Source organism: Hippoglossus hippoglossus, chromosome 15 (genome assembly GCF_009819705.1).
Source record: "Hippoglossus hippoglossus isolate fHipHip1 chromosome 15, fHipHip1.pri, whole genome shotgun sequence".
Taxonomy (NCBI): domain Eukaryota; kingdom Metazoa; phylum Chordata; class Actinopteri; order Pleuronectiformes; family Pleuronectidae; genus Hippoglossus; species Hippoglossus hippoglossus.
In genome coordinates this window covers 13,119,836-13,141,650 of record NC_047165.1, presented here as the reverse complement: position 1 = coordinate 13,141,650, position 21,815 = coordinate 13,119,836, and the positions used below count along the sequence as shown (strand labels likewise).

The following is a 21,815-nucleotide window of genomic DNA, read 5'->3' as shown; positions in this document are numbered from 1 at the left end:
AGAAGAAGGAGGGGAAATTATTATTTTTGGCAGAGTTCCTTGATAAAACAAAGAAGCTTGAGGTACGTTCACTGAATGCCAAATCAAAGGTGCCTGTTCAAAACATGTCTCATTTAAAGAAACATGCTGTAAACTTTTACTCTCAGTTGAAGATACGCACGTCGATATCGGCCTCTCCAAGTAAATCAGAATGTGATGGGAAATTAGCTTATCTTTCTACAAGATTGCAATTTGCAGTTGAAATATTTTAATATCATTTACAGGCCTCATGCAAACAAATGTTGCTGACCTGGAATTGACTGAATTAGATAATGAGTTCAATATTCAGTTTGATATAGAAATACATTGAGTAAGAAAATAGGCAAAACTTGACAGGGGTCATGTCAACAGGCAATACTGTTTTAAATATATCTTAGAATAGATCTTGTAGATTTATAAGTATATTTCAGGAATATGTTTTTCATTCCATGTTTCAAAGTGCAGCTTAGTACTGTTTTGTAAATGTTTTTTATTTAATTCCAATGACACCCACAGTTTTTCTGTCAGTACAGCTGCTGGGCTGGATCTTATCGGCCGGGCGTCGCTTCTCCCCCAGTGATAAAAAATGCATCCGTTCTTTAGAACAGAGGAGAAGTTCTTCATTTCCTGATTTCTGGTGTTAAACACTTAATTTCACATTGGTGCTGGACACAGTAACATAGTGTGCAGCTGCAAAAAATAAATATAATAAATTCTATGTTTTAATTGATATTCATGATCTTTGACATTCTGGCATCATTTACATACCATTAATGCAGCTTTATGGACATTTACAATGAAAACTGAAGATGGACGTGTGCTCATTAAGGAGGAAAATTACACCGACTCTCTAAAACACCTGCTCTTCTACTGTTGTAAACAACCATAATCGCATGATCTGCGACACTGATTCTGGCCACTGAACTAACTAAAACAATAAAAACAAAGAAGAGCCTGCACACTTATGCAACTCCCTGCCACAGAAAATCCACTGAACTAACTATAACATAATAAATACAAAATAAATACATTTACAAAAATATTTGTGTGCCCAAAGTCACGTGGAAATTAAATAATAACCGTCAAAATGAATAATAAATATTATTGATAATAAATAGAAAGTTTATGTGAACTACAATGTCCTTTGTACCTGATCATGTTAAAGAAAAGAGAGATTCCAGTTTCCATAAAGCATGAAATTCACCGTTTAGAGACACTGATTCTTGTCTTTTCAGAGGTTTGTTCACCTTTAGCCTTTGAACCTGGTTTAGAATCGGCCCCTTACCTGGATAATAAGACTACACTATTTGATCTGAAATGCGTGACACACTGTCCATGTTGTTGACTTGAGTGGACAGAGATTTCCGGCTATCTGTGCTCGTTCTGGTCCGTATCCTCTGTGTTTGATTTTGGTCCTGGCCATAACAGTGGCAAGAAAACGCTGCTTTGAACTCCCCACGGAACTTCCCTGAGGAAAAGAGAATAACCAAGAGTCAATTTTATCCATGTATATATGAAAACAGCATTTTTAATTTTCATAGGCATTGATTAGTAATTAAAGTTAAGATTGGATTCATTATAAATATGTCATTTTTCATTGCTTTGGCACACGATAACTAATAGCGCATGGCTGCGGCTCAGGAGGTTGAGCGGGTCGTCAGGTCCACGACAGGGTTTTGATGGTTGTTTGATTCTCGGCTCCTCCAAAGTGTCCTTGTGCAAGACCCTGAACCACAAATTGCCCTCAAGAGCTGTACTGGCAATGTGAGAAGGGTGTGTGAGTGATCGACAATGTGCTACGTGTGGAAAGAGCTGAATGAATGTGTGAATGTGATCTGTACTGTAAAAAACTTTGCGTGGTCATGACGATTATCATTATTAAGGCCATAAAGATCTAATTATATCTTTATTATATGTGAAATCCATTTATAAAATATACAATCGGATGAGGAGTTTAAAGCAGTGACTGTGCACTGGAAGACAGAATGAGCTCATACAACTGGTCTGAGTGATGAGGATGGTTATGAACTTACCGCTGAGGAAATTGTAGATGATGGGATTTGCTGCACTATTGGCATAGATGAGCCAGTGTGAGAAAGTGAACCACGCGTACACCGTCTCTCGGTCATTGGTGGTCTTGAAAGTCCCAAAGACTCTGCAGGTATAAAGATGGGCAGCTTAGTTTCTCCTTTAATATCACACTATGAATGGTTTTATATCAAATTCAGCCATGCAAAAATCAAGAATTCAGCACTTTCAATATACATGACTCTAAGGGGGGCTCATAATGAAAACAGAAGACATCCAGTGCTGGTCTCTCTCCCTGAAGCAGCAGAGCCTGGGAGATTATTACCTTTTCATGACATTGAGCACGCTGATGGGCAGGTAGCACAGGGCGAAAACAAACAGCACCACCATCAGCATCCGAGCTGTCTTGCGTCGAGCTCTGACCTGTTTGATCTCCGCGCAAACCGTGCTGGTCCTGACCCTGACAGGCTCTCCAGGGCCCGGCACCGGGGCCGAGCACTGGATGGACCGCCACTTCCTCTGCAACACTGATGTGCTCCCGGGAATCTGTTGGTGAAACATGGGCACACATTAAGCATCTGTAAACACACCAGAGGAGCTTCAGTTCAGGGTGAGCATTAGGTTTAAAACTATGGTTTAAACACGTCTGATGCATGACATAAATCTGTGGAAATACACACCTGTTGACACCACAGCTTGTGACATATCTGGATATACGCCAGGACCATGAGACATAATGGTGCAAAGTAGGTGACAATGAAGAAACAGGTGTGATACACCTTCGGGTAGATCTCAGCTGTTGGGAAATAAGTAAATCATTGTTATAATCAGTTTGAAAAGAAATCGGCATGACCTCTCATGAAGATTCACCCGCTCAGTTACTGCTATGCCTGTTCCCCACACATATACGTTTACATTTAGTGGCAGAGTGATTATTTTAGGCTTGTGGCACTGGGGTAAGATTACAACTATGTATTTGTAGCCTGTTTGGAATTTGAGGATGAGGAATAACCAATGAGTCTGGTAAATGTAATATTATCTGGCTAATGTAATGCTAGCTACAATACGATCTCCAGGCCCCTGCCTGTATGGACCTCAGCATGAACCTAGACTGTTGCTGAAAGCGTTTTTAACCGTACTGTGATTTAAAACCATTAAAACCATTAAGAATTTTACATTATTAGTTTGATTTATTTATCAATAAATACAAGCTGTGATAATATTGTCAGTCACCTGCAAAGTGGTCTTAATCTGTGAATCGGAGAAGCACTGGGGAGAATATGAGGCCAACTAATGACATTTTTAAAGAAAACTCTTATAACAGAGAGAATTTCATTATTTTGTTTGTATGGGTTTTCCTTTTGTTTGATCCACACTCCAGTCCAGTAGGTGGCGGTAATGCACCTGTAAACTAGCTTTACCAACCGCCATTAAACCCACAAGAAGAAGTCCACTAGCCTCAGATCTGTATTTTACTGATTGGACACAAACACTAGTCGTCCCTGAAGTGTTCACCTCTCAGGTATGTCTCTGCTACAGTTCTCATGTTGTCTGCAAACACGCTCAGGGTGTTGAGCGGGTGTTTGTGCGTTGAGTTTTGTTGAGTGTGGTGGTGTTGGCCTACAGCACAAGTGTGTGTCGGCCATGTTGTGTCTTCTTCACATTTATACACGTGATATAGGTTGACCTCTTTATTGGATATTTAGCGATAGCGGTGAGCCGTGTGATAATTTTCTGAGCCACGGCTATAATTCACTTTCTAACAATTGGTAAAAAAAATTTGAATGATATCTGAAATGTTGCATATTGTTGCAACAGCTTTGTTGCTCTTTGTGTTTGGTGAAATCATTGCAGGAGAGCTCTTGTTAAATAGCATCTTCCATCACTGCCATGATTATCTCTCCTCGATTCTCTGTGGAGATACTAAGATATATTCTAAACGGGGCAGTTGCAATGTTATGGTATTTTGTTCACTGACCTTTGCCGGCATGTGTTTCTAAGCAAATCTATTTTTCAGAGGTATTCAATGGAAAGCCTGCCTCGAATACTAAAACTGAAAGAAAGCAAGAGGTTGAAAAGCTTTCTCTCTTTGCAAGGGTCTCCTTCTCTGATGTCTGTTATCACAGTGGCACTCTCTCTGGCTTTTCAGAATGTCATTTATTCTCCTCTATTAGGCCTTATCAGCCCAATGAATACACTCCTGCTGCCATCATTTTAATACCAACCGCCAGCTAAATGGCATCAGATGTGTACAGGGATTTCAGCGCACAGAATGACTAATGCTCTCCTGAGGGTTGTATCTCTGAAGGAGGCACAGAGAAGTATGGTCCATGTTTAATTTGTGCATGTGTCACAGTGTTTCTGTGCATTCAAGGAGGATTTGTGAATACTTACCTCTCCAATGTTCATCACACACTGTGAACAGGCTGGTCTTGTTTGTGAGTTCAGGCAACAAGCTGCTGCACTCCATCACAATAGCCTGCGGGATCATGATGATGCATGACACAACCCAGATAACTACGATACTCTTGCGAGCCCTCTTGGCAGTGCTCTTGAACATCAGTGGGTGGCAGATAGCGTACCAACGGTCCTGGGCTATGCAACTCAGCGTTAGGACTGACACAGAAACAGAGATGGTCTGGAAAAAAGGAAATAAATGCCAATTATACAGACCAACTATTTGGGGGGGGTTGTATTTTCAGCACCTTTTTAAAATCTGAACCTACTGTATATGCCTGCTTAGCCATGAAAGCTGGGTATTTTATCCACCTCTGTTTGTGTGTGTTTGAAGAAAATAACCTATGGATGGATTTTTAATGAAAATGTGTGGTAATTTTACTTGGGAGAATATGTCTAGATGATTTAACTTTTGGAGCTGATCGGTCAAAAGTCAAGATTAATATAAATTTCAATAACATATTCCCAAGACGTCTCCGCTGATGATATTGATGATGATGATGATAATAATAAAGGTCTCGGAACACAATCTAAAGCTTGTATCCATCAGAACATTATTGTACACTGTATGACATCCTATGATAAGTGACGTCATGAAGAAGTCACAATGAAGTAAGAATATATCGCCATGCATAGTTCCACAATGCATTATTCGAGGTAGCTTATCCTGTAGGACAAGGCATGACCAAAATCCACATATTGGTTGGACTCTTTACAAGGTGTTTTAGGACTTTGGGCTTTTTTACTTCAAAACTCTAGCAGCCCAACATATTTAATCTGCCCTTGACTTTTGACATCTATTTTTAACTTACAAGGCCATTCAGAATGATTCATATTCACCAAAACACATTGGTTGCACTGGTTTTCACAGTCTGTGACTAAACCTCTGTGGAGGTCCGGCACAGAGTTTGTCCAGTGCTACAGAATAATAATGACCAAATTGCAATCACTTTGATCCACTGTAAAGTCCCAGATAAGTGTGAGTCTGAGTGCATATTATCAGGGTTCAGCTGGAATGATGGTGCGCTCAACAACCAGCCTCTCTGCTCTCTTCCCTGTCACCTTGATGGACAGCCAGTCTGCTGTCACCTCTGTAATTGCCTTGCTCAAATGGAGACTTTGCAGAAGATTTCAATCGTGGATCTGTGAATGAGGCACCTTGGTTCCTTAGACTCTTCCTCTGTTGAAGATGCTCTTATCCAGTTCCAGCATGTTGCACATGCTTATCTCCAGGAATTCCACTGCATTTTAGATTGCGGGGGGGGGGGGGGGGGGGGGGGGGGGGGGGTGGGGGGGGTGGTTCTTGTAGGGTCACCTCCTTTGGGAAATAACATCTCAGCTCTATCACTTTGAAATGCTTAGCTTAGGGATGTCTGTGGTGTACTAAATCACGTTTGCTGAGTATTCTCCTTCATTTAAAAGGCCTAAATAAGGGGGGTGTAATTGCCCTGTAGGTGGAAAAAGAACAAGTCCTCACATGAATGTTCTCTGCCTGACAGAAAATCATTAGCACATTGACAGATATTTTGAACGGGATGTGGTGGAGAAAAATCCGGTAAGACACTAAAAACGATGCAACCATAGAAGATTGAACCAGTCTGCAGGCTCATACACACCATTGCCATTTAAGATATAACAAAAGGGACACTTCACTACAGTCAGTCTGAAGTCATACTGTGATCTTTTTATTATGTTGGCAGGAATAAAAACATAAGTCTATTGATTTGTATTCATATATTATTTTCACAGTCAACAAATGACATGAAAAGACTCAAACTAACAGTGAACTGATCCCCCCCCCCCCACACACACACACACACACACACTACCCTGCTGAGAACTGCAGCACATTGCTTTTTGACATAACTTATTCATTTGTTGACTTGTTTGATCCCTTCACTACATCAGCACCACCAATGCATGTGGGCTTACTGACATAGAAAGGGTAATGGAGTTAGAAAATGTGTTGTTTGTTTTGTCCCATTAAATGGAATTTGGTGACATTTAGAGAGACAGTTGGATAAAACCTGTAATTTCAAGCATGAGATCTAAAGAGGGGAACTTTGCCTTTGGAACAGAGGGCTCAATTGCTTTAGTGAATGCCAGTCTTTGCTCTATTATTCAGTTTGTGATTTTCATTTTCTGCTCAGTCGCCATGCAAAGAGCTGTAGAGGAGGGTGCATAATAGCGAAGAGCGCAAAGCTGGCTCATTACAAAGACACCGGAAGATCCTAAATGTCAATCAACAGAAAAAGTTTATGCATGTTCTTAACCATATCTTCCCTAAACAACTATATTTGATTATAAAATATATAGATATAAAATAATGGACACATACATGAATTTAAAGTGTTGACTATGAAATCTTTGTGCAATACTGCACCAATTACTAATCTTTTTCTGAAATAAAATTGGCAAATCAAGTTCATAAGAATGTCACAGAGTAAAATCTACTTCACTAGTTGAAAATGTCTTCACCTTAAGGCTCATGTTTTAAAGTCAGACTACAGTCACAAAGGCTCCTGAATGGACCTTGTGGTGAATTGTTTGGTCAGTTGCTGTTTCAAGATTAAGTAGAAACTCTTTATGTTCAACTTTGAGAAGTCCTTAATGTAAGTCAAACAGTCGTACAGTCAAACGCCCCAGAACATTTATTAAATGGAGAGATTGATTAATTGATGTGTTCGAGAATCAAATGTAATTTAAAAAGCAGCACTGTTGTGAAGCTGGTATTGGTTTAAGACTGAAGATTATAATTTCCTATTATTCTACCTGCTGAGGAATTATATTACCTTATTAGAGTCCGTCAGATTTAACGGTTGACTGATAATAATAAAAAATATCAACTCATAGGAGCCTTTCACAGAGATTTCGGTATCTGCTTTTGTGTTTGCCGATTATGTAAACTTTTATTTTAGAAAAAAAAAAAAATTAAGTTCCATATATTGGTTGTATTTATACTACAGTTTATAGTTCATCTGTAAAGTATCAAGCCTCAATTACATGAGGGTTTGCAAAATATATTTTTAATATATTTATCAGACATGTTGTTAGCAGAATTATTTTAGAAACTTCACCACTAGATGTCCCTAAATCCTACCCACTGAACCTTGTACTAGGAAAAAGTTGTTTTTAAGATAATTGGAACCATCTGTTATGTGAATTTAAATGTTTAACCACTGAATGTTTTGCTATCATGAGACAGTCCATCTTGTTTACTCACTCACTTTGGACTCTGGACTAAATTTGTGCTTTTCCAACAAATCCTTTATGGCACATTCTCCTCTGGGAATCATATTGCATCATTGGCTTTACCATCTAATACTGCACTGCAGAGGGAGACTGGAGATAACTGAGAGCTACGTTCTTGAGGTTGACGAGGCAATACAGCACTGGGGCATGGAAATACAACCAAAATGTCACATAAAATGTTGCTAGAACTGTCTCTGGCTTCATCAGTTACAGAGCTGCAGCAAAGCACAGAGCAGAAAATGGGGTGAATGTGACCATGAAGATAAAGTTCAAATTGATTTCAAATCCTGTGCCATAAGTTGTGATAAGGGAGGTGAGCCAGCAGCCGGCACAGCATAATAATTCACACATTGATTTGTTTGGAATAAATTCAGTTCATGTAATGTAGTTGGTTTTACAGCTGCTTCCATTCAGAATATCCTGTGTACATCAGACATTTTCAGAACCAAGGTTGATGTCAAATTCACTTTGACATAGATTGGGTCTGTGTATAGAATATAGTAGGATTTGTTGGTATATAGTCTTTGTTTGGGATAGTGTAGGATTTCCATTCCCACTCAGTGAGGATGTATAAACCAACCTGGTCGACAGTGTCATTTAAATTGGTTGATTTTCTCTCAGCAGCTGGAGCAGGGGAGGTTGTAGGAAGAAAATAGGGTGGAGGTGAAAGTCTTGCCCAAGGTGTTAAATAACCAAGGGATACCATCAAAGGTTTTACTCTGTGCACAGCTCACGGGATATGAAAAAAGTGTTTCTAAAATGTAAATTATAGAAAGGTTCACAAGTGCAGTGGTTTATATGTGCTGAAGATTTTCTAATATCCCTGGTGGAAAAGATGTCGGGGGTTGATATCTTACCTGCAGATAAGGCACAACTTTGCAGAGAGTGTTTCCAAAGAACCACGTCTCTGTGATGTCCACCACGAGACTGGCAGGCAGGCAGATGATGGTGACCAAGACATCGGCGAAGGAGAGATTCACAATGAAATAGTTGGTCACGGTGCGCATGTGCCGGTTCTTCCACACTGCAAAACAAACTGAAAATGGTGCACAATCAAAAATGGCAAGAATAAATACAGGGAAATATTTATCATAAATATAATTTTCCCAAAATATGCCTGAATTGTGTAATCAAGAGCCATGAATTATTGTTGGAGTAATCAATGAAAATGTTGAAAAATGCCATATCTCACAGTGTTAAAGAAAGTATTAAAACCCAGACCACATCCTCCCACCAAGTTTAATCATAATCCATCCAGTAGGTTTTGCATAATCCTGCTATAAATACAAACTGCAGATGAAAACGTAACCTCCTTTGCGGAAGTAATAATTTTGTTTATTACAACTTGAGTGTCAAAAAGTTTGTGCAGTCATATCGGTTATAATAAGTCTGCTGAGACTCTCTGTGTCTGTGTGTGTGTGTGTGTGTGTGTGTGTGTGTGTGTGTGTGTGTGTGTGTGTGTGTGTGTGTGTGTGTGTGTGTGTGTGTGTGTGTGTGTGTGTGTGTGTGTGTGTGGTGTGCGTAAATTGGTCTAAGTTGTATGAATGTGTTTGTGTTGCTTCCACGGTGAATACAACAATATCCAGCCAGCTTTATCCTTCAGAACTGGGGCTTTTAAGGAACAGAAGGAGAAAAGATCATATTTATATAAGCATCTTTGCTTTTTCTTTGTTCAGTTTACAAAATGAAAATAGAGCTGGGTTGTGTCATTTCATGGAATCGATTAAGTTTTTGTTCACTAACTGCAAAGACAAAATTTTGAAATTGTGTGCATCATGTACAGTTACAGCATGTAACTGGGACTCAGTTGTTGCAGTGGGTTACGTGGTTTGAAAATTCTGATACTGAAAAATGTGTCTGTCTCTGAAAAAGGAGCTGAAATGAATTTTCACTGGGAATGATTTATTTGCAGGAGACAATAATAAAACGCTGACTTCCCTGTAGAAAGTAAAAGTTTTCATCCGGAATGATGACGTTCACACTTGCCTCAAATCCTTTTAACTGCTTCAACTTGAAATTCAACCAAAAAGTTTTCTGCTGGCAGTCAAACTTTTTGCCTATTCCAATTTTTTGAACACGGGTGAAGATTTCTACAAAGGGGAAATGATGAGTCATTTCTCACGTACCCACCTGAATCCTGCTTTATTCTGTAAAGGAGTGAATGGATGAAATGAATCACCTGCAGGTGGCTGCAGGACTGAGAAAGCCACGGCGGGCATGAGTGGAAATCACCGCTACATATGAGGGTTTGTAATGAGGCAGAGTGCGGAGACTGGTGTGGATCCCAGGTGTTCAAGAGCTGGAGAGAAGAAGCCCTCTGCGCTTACTTCAGTTGAATATCTCTCTACAATTCCAGCACACGCAGAGACAGTACACAACCTTTCCCATTTGAATTCAGCTACTTCACCAGTGTGTTCATTAGTCTGAAGTGTAAACAACTCTCTTAGTGCATGTAGTTATTTTCCTTAGAGACGACACCCAGCCGGCTCACATCCACATTAAGCCGGTCTCTGTTTGAAGCCCACTTTATAGTTTCCAACAAACTTAATAAAAAAACGGACAACGCGTTTCCTCTTCCTCCCACTTTCCCAAATTTCCTGGATACAAATGCTAGTATCGTGCACGTTTGGAGGTAGAGTCTGCGCAGTAGTGGTGTGGGATGGTGGAGTGGTATCAAAGTCCCGTTGATAAATGTGCTCAACAAATCTCAAGTCAGTGTCAGCTGTCAATCATGACGTTTCACCCTGTTTATATAGCATCAAATAACTAATTAAAGCCCAACTAGAAAAATCAACGCTTGAACAAATATCAATGTGATCAGAACTACATTTCGAGAAATGTAGGCATATAAACATGTTATTGACTTTTTAGTTTGGTCCATGTCTCATCCCCTAACATGTGGCGGGGTTTATGGCATTTACTGCAGCCAGCCACCAGGTGGCAACACAGATGTTTTGTTTTTAAATTTTTCGTGTGGTCCTTCTTTATATATAAATAGGAAAGAAAAAAGCATTCATGGTTAGAATTTGTTTATTTATATAACTTTTTTTATTTATTTTCCTTTTAACAGTATTTTTGGCATTTATTCATAGACACGCAGCAATAACCGGGTCAGAACTGAACCCAGGGCCACATCAGCACCTATGCTACCATTTGAGCTTGCGGGCCACCACATTATTGTCTTTATATTGCACTCACCGTATCAAAGGAAAGAGCATGAACACTCTGTATTTCCCTAATGAGAGGTCAGTTGCACCACCTCCTCAAAAACTGGATGCAAATTGTCCTTTTTCACATCTGACATTTTGACAATAACTGATCCAGATAAATGGAATTTATACATTTATTTTATTTAATACATCAACACTTTTCCTACTGTGAATTTGCTAAATGCTGGAGAGGCTTGCAATTTTTACACATCAATTACAGTGAAATCTACCCGTGGTCAAGAACTTGGGTCGATCTTGCAAAGGAATCAAATTAGCTCGGCTCTGCTCCGCGAGTAGGGAGCTCTGGACTTAAGTCATTATTGCATCATCAAATACATACAAATATCAGTACAAATGAAAGAGATGAGGGTCTGCCTGCTTCAAAAGCTGGAACAGGAGCGTGTGAGATGTCAATCAGAAACCAACTTTAAATGCTGCAAAGTCCTGAGATTATGTGTTACCAGGCAACAAAAGTAAAAACATCCATTCATCTTGTGTCAGACTTGGGCTTTTTATTTTTTGCGGTTCTTTGTTTCAGCTCTTTTGTTTCAGACTTGCGTAAATACAGAGTGTTCTTGTTTGCTTTTTTTTTAAGGCCTGCAGTCTTATGTGATGGTAACAATACAGAGACTGTGGACCTGCATTGGGTTTTTATAAGCTTCATGAACAAAGTAGACTGGAACTTTAACTATGAGCCACATCTGATTGTGCATATCAGCTCTGTGAATATGAATAAGTCACAACAATGACATGTTTTAATCACTGCATCTGCAATAAAACTTAATGAGAAACAATATGTAAAAAGGGCGAAGGAGGCAGGGCTGGATGAGTGAGTGCCACTGTCATGGCATTTTCAGGCCATAAAGAGGCCGACACAGAATCCTTGGGACTTTTCCCCTCCAGAATCCAGTGGGAATTAGTGCTGTGAACCATGGTGGTCCCGAGCCACATCAGCGGGGTTACACCTGACGCCCGAGCTCTCAGAGCTAAGGCAATGCAAGTGCAATAGAGGCTGTGGGAATGGTTGATGTAATGTTGGATAGAAAGCTAATGTTAGTGAATGCTTGAATAAGTTTTAAAGCCATGCAATAACCATGAATAATAATGTCCATTATCCAGGTGTGTGTGCTGTGCTGCAGTCGCATCTCTCACTTAATCTTGATTTTGTCTGCAATAGAATTGGATTCAATCCACATTTACTCCCAGGTCAATTGACTCCGCAGTAGACTTTTTATCGGCTCTGATCGGTAGTGATGGAAGCATGACTCCCTCGCGAACAAGCAAATTTGACAAGGTGGGAGAGCTGTCGGTGTTGGGTGACATTGATCTCGACCCACCAGGGAAAAAAGTACATTAGTGTAAAAGAGGTATAAGAGAGTGTGTGTTGTAGGGAAGTGCCAAAGGTAACACTAGACTATTGACAATCTGTGTTCTGGTCATATTCCAGTAAACACCATTTCACAAGTCTGATAATTAACCTATTAACATTTGATTAGATGGCGTTATTTTGAATGTGAATTACATGACTTCGAGACGTCCTAAAGGGATGACTCATCTGTCAGGATCGGCTTTGCAAGGTCCAAGACGGTTTGAAACACTGGCTGGTGTAATGAGATGTTTTTTATTTATTTTTCTAAATTAATGTGATATTAAAAGCACATTAATATATTTTATCACAGTACGGTCATATAATTAAATTAACAGCTCAAACACATTTAAGCGTATCACTTTAATGATTTTACACACAGAAGAATGAGCGGTCTGCAACACAAACATGCATGACGTGTTTTCTTCTATTGTACATCGACAGTTTACAGTAAGCTGCTTAGGTCAGACAGACGTTTACATATGCCACCTACTGTTGTTGTCATTGTCTCAATTATGGCCCCCCCCACGATGCTACAGATACTGTAGGCATGAAAACACAGAAATGCATATAGACCCACTCCTTATCTCGTAGAGCCACACATGAAAGAGTCGTAGATAAACCCTGAGGATGACAGGATCCAACATTAATGCAGGCAAAAAGCCTCACAGCCACCCAAAATTCAACTTTCACTCAGACTTAAGAATGAGACGGATGATGCTGTGTGTGCAACTTCCAGCTGGTGAACCTAAAGTATTCACTCAGGAATGCTTTTTAAAAATGTTGTGTGTGTATGTGACGCCTTACTTTGGCCTACAGGCTGGAAAAAAGAGTCACGTTTTCTTGCTTGAATGTGAGATCACAATTCTCCCGCACAATGGAGTTTTCCATATAAATGGCTTCTGCATTGACATATGATTGTGCCTTTACAGCTCCATCTGCCTGTACTTAGTTGTGATATTTAAGATTAAATTATGTTCCACAAAACATCACTTGATGCTTATCTCTTGAGTTTATCCTGCCGAAGTCTGTAAAAAGTCCAAGGTGAACTCGTGCTGAATACGTTTGTACAGTCGACTCCACAAATCCTTATATTCACATTCACTCAGGGCGTGACTTCTTACACAGGATACAAAGAAAAGTACTTTTGACTTCCTCTAAAGTATTTTGGGTGCACAAAACAAACTTAGGCCAAATAGATAAATATTTATAGATATTTTGCAGGTAGTATTGTAAGACAAAATATTTTTGACAGTCATAGAAAGTTGTAAATTGATGGGGAAAATATTCTCTGAGATTATAAAGTCATATGTTTAGTGTTGGAGTCACAGGGGCTGCACAGCTTCTAGGTTTGCTTTCCCAAGAGGTCTAACACGGGGCTGAAGTCGCTGCTCCCGCAATGAATAATGTATAATGGGTCGTTGGATTGAATGTGCCATTTAAAAACAACCTAAAATTCTTCACTTTGAATTCACAACAGCGATGACTGGCCAGTCAGGAGGGGAATGAGCTGTTGAGCAAACCCGAGGCAGGGGAGTGAATGGAGGTGGAGACTGGTGGAGATGAGCTGGTTATGAAGAGGTGACCTGTATGAAAAGTGTGGCAGCCAGAGAGTTGAGCAGGTATACAGGCAAATATGAGGAGATCCTGAAGCTCAAGGAAATAAAAAGTCACACTAAGAAAAAAATACCATTTCAACGACCCCTAGCTGTAAAACAACATCCTTGTATTTGACGCTTTGAAATGTTGTTCCTGATACACAAAATCTCCTGTAGCATATTTTTGACTTTAAGACTTTATCTAGTGTGTAATATCTGGCTATGTTAGCTTCACTCCCACCCCCAGCTCTATAAATCAGTTTTTCTACCTACAATGTCCTCAATTTGCTTACAGGACCGAGAGGCTGGGAATAAAAGAGATTTCGTCCTCTATTGCTGCCATATGAGCAGATGATTTAGCCGGGGATTGATCTTCTATGACTTGTCTTGCCTATTGTTGATCTCTCAATCTTGAGTCCTGCCCTCTCCGTCCTATATTTCAATTCATGGTCCATCCACTGCGGAAAATTACAAGTTTATTCCACAACAGGTCCAGGACTAGCAGGGTGGAGACTGTGCAGGTCCCAATTTTTTTTTTACAGCTGCTGCATCAACAACTCAAGCACACATCAGTCTGACTTGACTTGACTGACCTTTTATTTATTTAACAAAATCCAGCAAAGACTTGTGTTAGATATTGTTTCTTGAGATTTCCTGGGCTGTCACATTCTTGAGCAATGAGATGTTGACTATAATAGAACATGATACAAAATCAATGTATAGACACGCTCTGAAAGAGTGGGGAAGAGGGCCGGTATAAATGTGTGACATAAAATCGGTTTCATGAAAGGAAACCACAACAACCCCCAAGCTAATAACCAGAAATTTATATGTTTTTATGAAGATTTGAATCATGCTGTCACACAGTTGATATATGTCTATATATTTGAGGGAATTTGGGGGAATTTGTCATTTTAAACGTACAATATGTAACTACAGCCACTAGGGGTCTCTCATTCAATAACAAAAGACCTAGTTTGCTGACCATGAAGCAGTGTGAAGCAACTCAGTTGCAAATCGCAAATCATATGAATGGATGAGGTAATGTATTCAAGTTTTATTCATGTTGTGCAGCATAAGGTAATGAATTATCCGCATTCATTACAAGTGAACAATACAAACAGTGGAAGTAAAAAAACAGCCGACTGGCGAACTGGCGCTGTGCGTTTTACACTCCCTGGTCCAGCAGTATGGTCTCTGACGAGCTGCCTCCACATCAACTGGAGCTGCTCTCCTGATTCACCCTCACAGACACAATAAATAGGCGACCAAGTGAAACGTCCCCTGTTACCTTGAAAACAACTGTGGATTTCTCTGGGTTTGAACATTGTTGGAAACATTTTGGATAATGTAAAAATCACGAAATACTGCATATTACTGTAAATAATAGGTCTTGATGTGCTTATTGCTCTTAGTGCTGCCTAATACGATTGTGATTGAATATACAAACAAGCCGGTGCATTTTGCCATCTATAGTTGAATGGTTGCAGCCAGACCATTCACCAGCACTGACAGAGTGCTGTGGATTGAGCTATGCAAGATCATGTCCCAGCTGAGTTCATTTCCCCAAGAATCAACTACTACAATCAGAGTCTTATTCAAATCTAATGCCAGCAGGACACAGCCGAGCAAATTTGATCAGGCAGCCACAAACACAATCAACCAGAAGTGCATGTTTTTGTTTCCACTGGATGTTTAAGTTGTCATCTGTTTGCCAAATGATCAAATAGGATGAGAGCTGCTCTCACATGATTAGTGGGTTGATCTTCAAGCAGATCTCCATTGCTGTGTTAATAATGCTGCTGTCAGATGTATGAAAGAGCCAGCGGCAACTCTGAGGGAACAAAACTACCACCTCTCATACAACACCCTCTAATGGACAACAGAAACATGTATGTGACAAGTGCTTGAGAGCCCAGTGTACTGACATTAATTGTATGTCCAACCCATGCTATAAAACAGGGCTTTTTAGCTACTTGAAATAAGTCAAATGTTTGCATATGAATTGTGCTTTATATCCACAGTGATAAGATCCAGTATGGTCTGCTGCATTCATCGTTGATCATTTTCGATCAATTACCTATACTGCTTTATCGGTTGAGAGTCGCTGGGGCTCGAGCCAATCCCAGCAGACATTGAGAGAAAAGCGGGGTACAACCTAAACAAGTCGCTAGCGTTTCGTAGTACAGAGACAAACAACTCAAATTCACACCTCTTTGCATTGTGGGAAGAAGCTGGAGCCCCTGGAGAAAAACTCACACAGACACATGGGCAAACACAAGACCCTGAGAGGAGACACTGCTTACCACTGCACCACCACGGCAGGGATAGACTCAATTAGAGTGTAACTGAAGTACTAAGTTGAGTTTCAAGCTGCTCTGTTGACCAGGTGATGGTGAGCAATTTGAATCAAATATATTCTGGTGGTAGAGTCAGTCAAATTACATTGTTTGTTCTGTCAATATGAAATTTCTAATATGTCCATACATCGCTATCACATTCTTGTCACTGAGTCCTACTGCAAATTCTATTCCAATCAACCAACACATAGAGTTTCCTACACTTTGTTTTATATTCACTTTTCTACAAAATAACCTCCGTTACACCAAAATTCACATTTAAAACATGGAATTCTTCTTAAATTGATTTGGAATTAATTATTTAAATCACATAATGTGCATTTTTAGTGTTGACGGCCAACAACGAGCAGAAACTTTTCAGGAACATAATCGCATTCTCACAATGAATACTGGGAGATGTAGTGACACGGCTAATCATATACCATAGAAAGGGATTAGTTCCACACCCTAGTTTGGCTATATGTAATGCAAATGTCTTAAAATTGCTTATAATGCTCCTGTGCTCAGTTCCATTGATGCCGGTTTTCACAGTGTTGGCTCATTCCAATGTGGGCGAGGCCTCAGTGACATTTAATCACATATATAACATTTTTATGATTGCATATAATGACACGTTGTGAGCAGTTAACTAGAATAAGGTTCAGGGAAAAAAGAGTTAAAGTTACATGTACACTGTGTGCACCTATAATTTCCATCAGGAACAGAAGAGAGAAAATGTGTTATGTTTACTGATTGTGGCTGTGCTCTGACTGTAAGATGGTTTCCTATATACGCATGTATTCTCACAATGTTTTCCATCTGCACAACAGAGAAAACTGTAAAATAGGTTTGGTTTACAGCTAAATTCATTCTGATCAACATTTTTTAGGAACATTTTGAATCCAACTTCCTGCGTAGCCTCTTTCTCTGAATATCTCTTAGTGAGTGCAGATTATAAACTTCATTATACCAGCAAAAATAGTTCCTTTTAGATTAGTCAGATGAACTTCAATTTTCATCAAAGTCGCTCACGATCGGTTAAATTCAAAAGATCAAGAGAATTCATCTTAAAATCGTTGTTTCCATTGTAAATGTTGAAAGCTAATGAGTTCATCTTCGCTATCAAACCAGAGGAGGGAAGTTTTTTCAATACACATCCACCAGAGGTTCACGTTGGAGAGAAAATGATTGACAGCAGAGTTAACTACACACTCATGTTAATAATGACCCTCAAATCAATTTGCATAATAAGGTGCCATAGTACTTCACACTGCTGTCCATTCGATCAGTGAGAAAACGTCGATGTCACGTATAAAATACTTCATTACAGCTTAATTCATTTCTTGTACAGAGTCAACACTGGGTGTCCTGTTGAAGTGGGAGCCCGTTGAGCAAAACCATTAACTGCATCAGTGCCTCATGTGGTGTGCTTGTATAACATTATTCAAAATCAGAAGTAATCAATGTTATGTACAACACCTAGACCATGATCTCAGGCTCTATCAATTTGTTGCATCTCTCTTTTTAGTTGAAGCGGCTGCAAACAGCTTGAGTGCAAATAAAGAGAAGGTGAGATGCAAGCCCTGCATGTTGCTGTTTGCATCCTTTCATGTAAGGTGACAACTGCAATGAGAAGCTGTCAGCTGTGTCTCTGAGTATTAGAGCCAAGCGTAAGACAAAAAATGAGAAGAGACTTTGCATTTGGAGAACAAAAGAAAAGAGATATGTCGAAGTGTTGGGAATAAAGTTGAAGTGAGTCAGAGGGTGAAACATTCTTTTGTACCTTTTGTATGTCGAGAATAACATTGAAATGTCGAGAATATACTTTAAATGTCATCAGCCCTTATGACTGCTTCTATAAAATGGCTTGAGTTGTTGAAATTGTAATTTAGAATTGGTTTAGGTAAAAAGGAAATTGTTTCTCTATTAGTACAGTGTGTTAGGTCTTAAAAGACATTGGGCCTCATTCACAAACAGTGTTTAAACTGTGCGTACGAACATTTGACGCAAGAATCTGTGAGTACGAACAAATTTCCTCTTCAGACCATGCGCACGCACAAATGATGGACGGGTGTCCTAAAGAATTTAAACACACCCTTTTCACTAAATGCATAGTATATTAAAATATTTATTTGAATAAAAATAGTAGATAGACAGCAATAGTTTCATTTACCAATGCATTGACCAAATCTATTAAATAACAATGAAATTGACGCCCTTTCATCCTCTCTTTAAAAACCTGCTGTCTACAGGTGTGTGTGTGTGTGTGTGTGTGTGTGTGTGTGTGTGTGTGTGTGTGTGTGTGTGTGTGTGTGTGTGTGTGTGTGTGTGTGTGTGTGTGTGTGTGTGTGTGTGTGTGTGTGTGTGTGTGTTCATTGTCTCTCTTCAGCACAAACTGATAACTACATGTATTTATTTATTAATCAATGATGTTGGATCAGGTCTCCAGATCGTTCCAGTCACTTTAACCCTGATGTCCTGACTGTGTGCTTCACGTTACGTCTCGTGTTGTGTAGCAGGTTTAAACATGTTCCTCATAAACTCGAGAGAATTAAACAAACACCAATTATTTTTAACTTGTGCCACGGTCCGAACCTCATGAGACATTCACTGCCTCAGTTATTGCAGCCCAGGCTTCATTCTTTTTTAACAGCTTCACTCCGGAGGACACGCTACAGAAAAGTGTGTCTTTTGTGGCTTCCACCTCCACCACAATGATTTCAGTTTCTGCTGGGGTGAAATTCATCTATTTTTTACCTTTTGGGGCCGTCTCTTATACAGTAACTCTAACTTCTCTGTTCAGAACACCGCTCTCTTCATGATACACCAAATGGATGTCCTTATATGGAGAATAAAGGCGTGTCAGTATGCCTAATTGAAAAGGCGGACACATGCCTATCAACTTAGAATGATTCTGATTCACAAACATACAAGGGAGGTGAGAACAAAATTGGTGTTAGTGTTAGTGAATGAGGCCCATTGTTTTGGGGACTGCATCTGTTCAGAGGGAGGAACCTCACAAGCCTGGAAGAGGTGGCTGCATTTGTGCAAACTGAAACAGATGCTAATGGACTAATGCAGGGAAATTGATGGTTACATCGAACACTCTCACAGCTGTTAGTCTCGACTGGATTTGATGGACCAGAGGACCTGACTTTATTCATTCTCAAAATGCTAAATCCCCCAAAAACCCTCCTTTCTTTTTCTTATGCCTGACCTTAATACTCTAGCGAAAAAATAGACGAATGCCTGCGTGATGAAATAAAGTGCCCGGCCCTCACCCTCTATCCCCTGGCTTTGTCAGACAAATATATGCAATGTCACTGGCAACAAAAGTCAATTCCATCTGCTGGACATCTACACTGTACCAGGAATACTATGTGAACATAGCAGAGCAACGAGATTAGTTAAATGCATTGTTAAGCATATTTTGGCATTTGGACATATTCTGTCAATGAGAGAGTGAGAAGACTAATGCCCTGTCCCAATTTACCCCTACGTTTTGCTCGTGGCCATGAAGGGATAGCCTTGTCCCATTTCTCTATAGCTGCTTTAAGACATGTACTGGACTCCACAGATCCTCCATACTTTCTCCAGAGGAGGTGCATGTGTGATCGCAAATGTCTGAGTGAGACGCTCTCCGCAGTTTCTACAGACTTTATCCGCCTAGCCTCCTGGTACAAAGTCTGTAGAAATCCATGAGTCGATGTGAGAACACAGCAGGGGATCCCCGCTGGATTCACCTTGAGAAAGTGGGGGGGTTGATGACGCTTCGAACATGTGACAAATGCGAAAATGAAATTTTTTTTTTAAAAACAAATATCTCCCAGTGCTCAGACAGCCGGGGCTAAACCCCACCGGAGGAGTGTGGTGGTCCCGATCTAGACATCTGAGGAGCAGGAGAGAATAGGGGACGTCTTTGAATGGTGGACAATGTGGTGATTTAGGGATTTTGTTTCAGCATAGATTTGAAAATGAGCGCAGCTTTCCAGATTCTCACTCACAAGTGGTGGCCAGTGGTGGGGGGTTGCCCATCTGTTAAATTTTTCAAATATGAGAGGTCGGATGGTGGGCGACTCTACGCAAGCCTTGGCCCTGCATGGTTCAAGACAGTTTGAACCATTAGGTGGCGGTATGAGCCACGTTCAACCCATAAAGGTAGTTTTTTTTTTAAAGAATCGTAATAAATGGGATTTTAAAAACAGAATTAATGTATTTCATCAAAGAGCAGTCATATCATTTCATTTCAAAAAACAAAATTAATTGCGCAGTATCACTTTAATGTTACTGGGTCTATAGGGATGAAAAGCTGAAGCACTCAAATCCGCACATAAAGCCTTGAGAGCTGAGGTCCAGATGGATTAAATTGCAAATGGGAAATGAGCAGGGTGTTGAGGTGGTGCTTCCATTTTCAGGGTAGACGTTTTACCCTGTTTAGCATTTTCCTCAAAGTGTGCTAAAGTGCTTTTCTTTTATATTGATGATTCAGAACACAATTAGGGGGAAATGGATCCATGACATGGATGAAACTAAGGAAAAAGATCCTCAGTCCTTTGCTTCAATCTGTGAATGGACCCTCACCCCCACGAGCAGTCGCTGGTACATTGTGATACTGTTTCAGTCTGTATCATCAGATCATTAACAGACACCAGAGACGTGCGCTCTGGGACTTCTCCTCATGGAGCTCTCTTTATCAGCAGATGCACCGCTGCGATTAAACTCATCATCAAAGAAAAACTCCGGTGCTTTAGATAATTTTCTCCATGTAGCATTGAATTTAATTTTACCCTGCAGCAACCTGCCCTTTCATGATAAAAGAAAAGTTGATCAAAGTGCGCTTCTGTCTTTTTGCGCAGGAGCGATTGCGCACGGATGGAGAGAGAAATGCACCAAAGATAGAACTTACCAAGCGAGTTTCCAATGAGTGAAACGAAGAACACGATAATGTAAGCCACAATGAGAACCCACTCGTACTGCTTGGGGTGTAAGTACTCTCTCCAGATGTATCTGAGAAGTTCGTCGTCCTCATCCACGGTGGATGGGTGCAGGTGCAGCTCCGTGCTGTTATTGGCCACATGTGCAGGAGATAAACAATCCTCGCAGTCCACGTTCCCAGCGAAGCCAGACATCTTCCCGAGGTGTTGGTGCGTCTCCCGTGATGCACCCCCACACCCCCTGCTGTTACTCCGTGCGTCTGCGGTGGCCGCGGGTTGCTGCGCGCAGGCTGCAGATAAGGGGGACGTGCCACTGTGGCGCGATGACAACGCGCTCCACAGACTCCACACACTCCTCGGAGCTCGTCAGAGTGACGCGGATTCTCCCCCTGCGTCTCCACCACCGCCGGGTCAAGCACCAAGTGATTGTGGCGAGCAAGAGGCTGTGAGCCTCTTCAGCAGCCCACCCGCCCTCAAAGGGAAAAAGAAATTGGGGATAACAATGGGATAGCGGGAAAAGCCAGAGTGAGGCAGGGGAGTATAGGAGAAAATCTAAATTTCTTGGTATTGTGTGCCTCAGTCTGCTCGTAGATATTGTCTGATATGAACATTAA

The 21,815-nt window shown here is 40.4% G+C and overlaps 1 protein-coding gene across 2 annotated transcripts in view; it reads right to left on the bottom strand.

Annotated features, from left to right (window-relative positions):
- The window catches only part of LOC117775972 (orexin receptor type 2-like), a 28,572-nt gene extending 6,968 nt beyond the window's left edge, over nt 1-21,604 (bottom strand). Inside the window, exons 1-7 of one of the 2 annotated variants that reach the window (XM_034609608.1) lie at nt 21,174-21,604; nt 8,613-8,791; nt 4,441-4,684; nt 2,727-2,842; nt 2,372-2,592; nt 2,052-2,173; nt 687-1,486 (exon numbers count right to left, since the gene is read on the bottom strand). In XM_034609608.1, coding sequence (XP_034465499.1) covers nt 1,317-1,486; nt 2,052-2,173; nt 2,372-2,592; nt 2,727-2,842; nt 4,441-4,684; nt 8,613-8,791; nt 21,174-21,396 — 1,275 coding nt within the window. In that variant the 5' untranslated portion in view covers nt 21,397-21,604 and the 3' untranslated portion in view covers nt 687-1,316. Of the gene's footprint in view, nt 1-686; nt 1,487-2,051; nt 2,174-2,371; nt 2,593-2,726; nt 2,843-4,440; nt 4,685-8,612; nt 8,792-21,173 lie in introns of those variants that run through there. The other variant, XM_034609607.1, reaches the window with a different exon arrangement.
- Nucleotides 21,605-21,815: the final 211 nt, after the last annotated feature.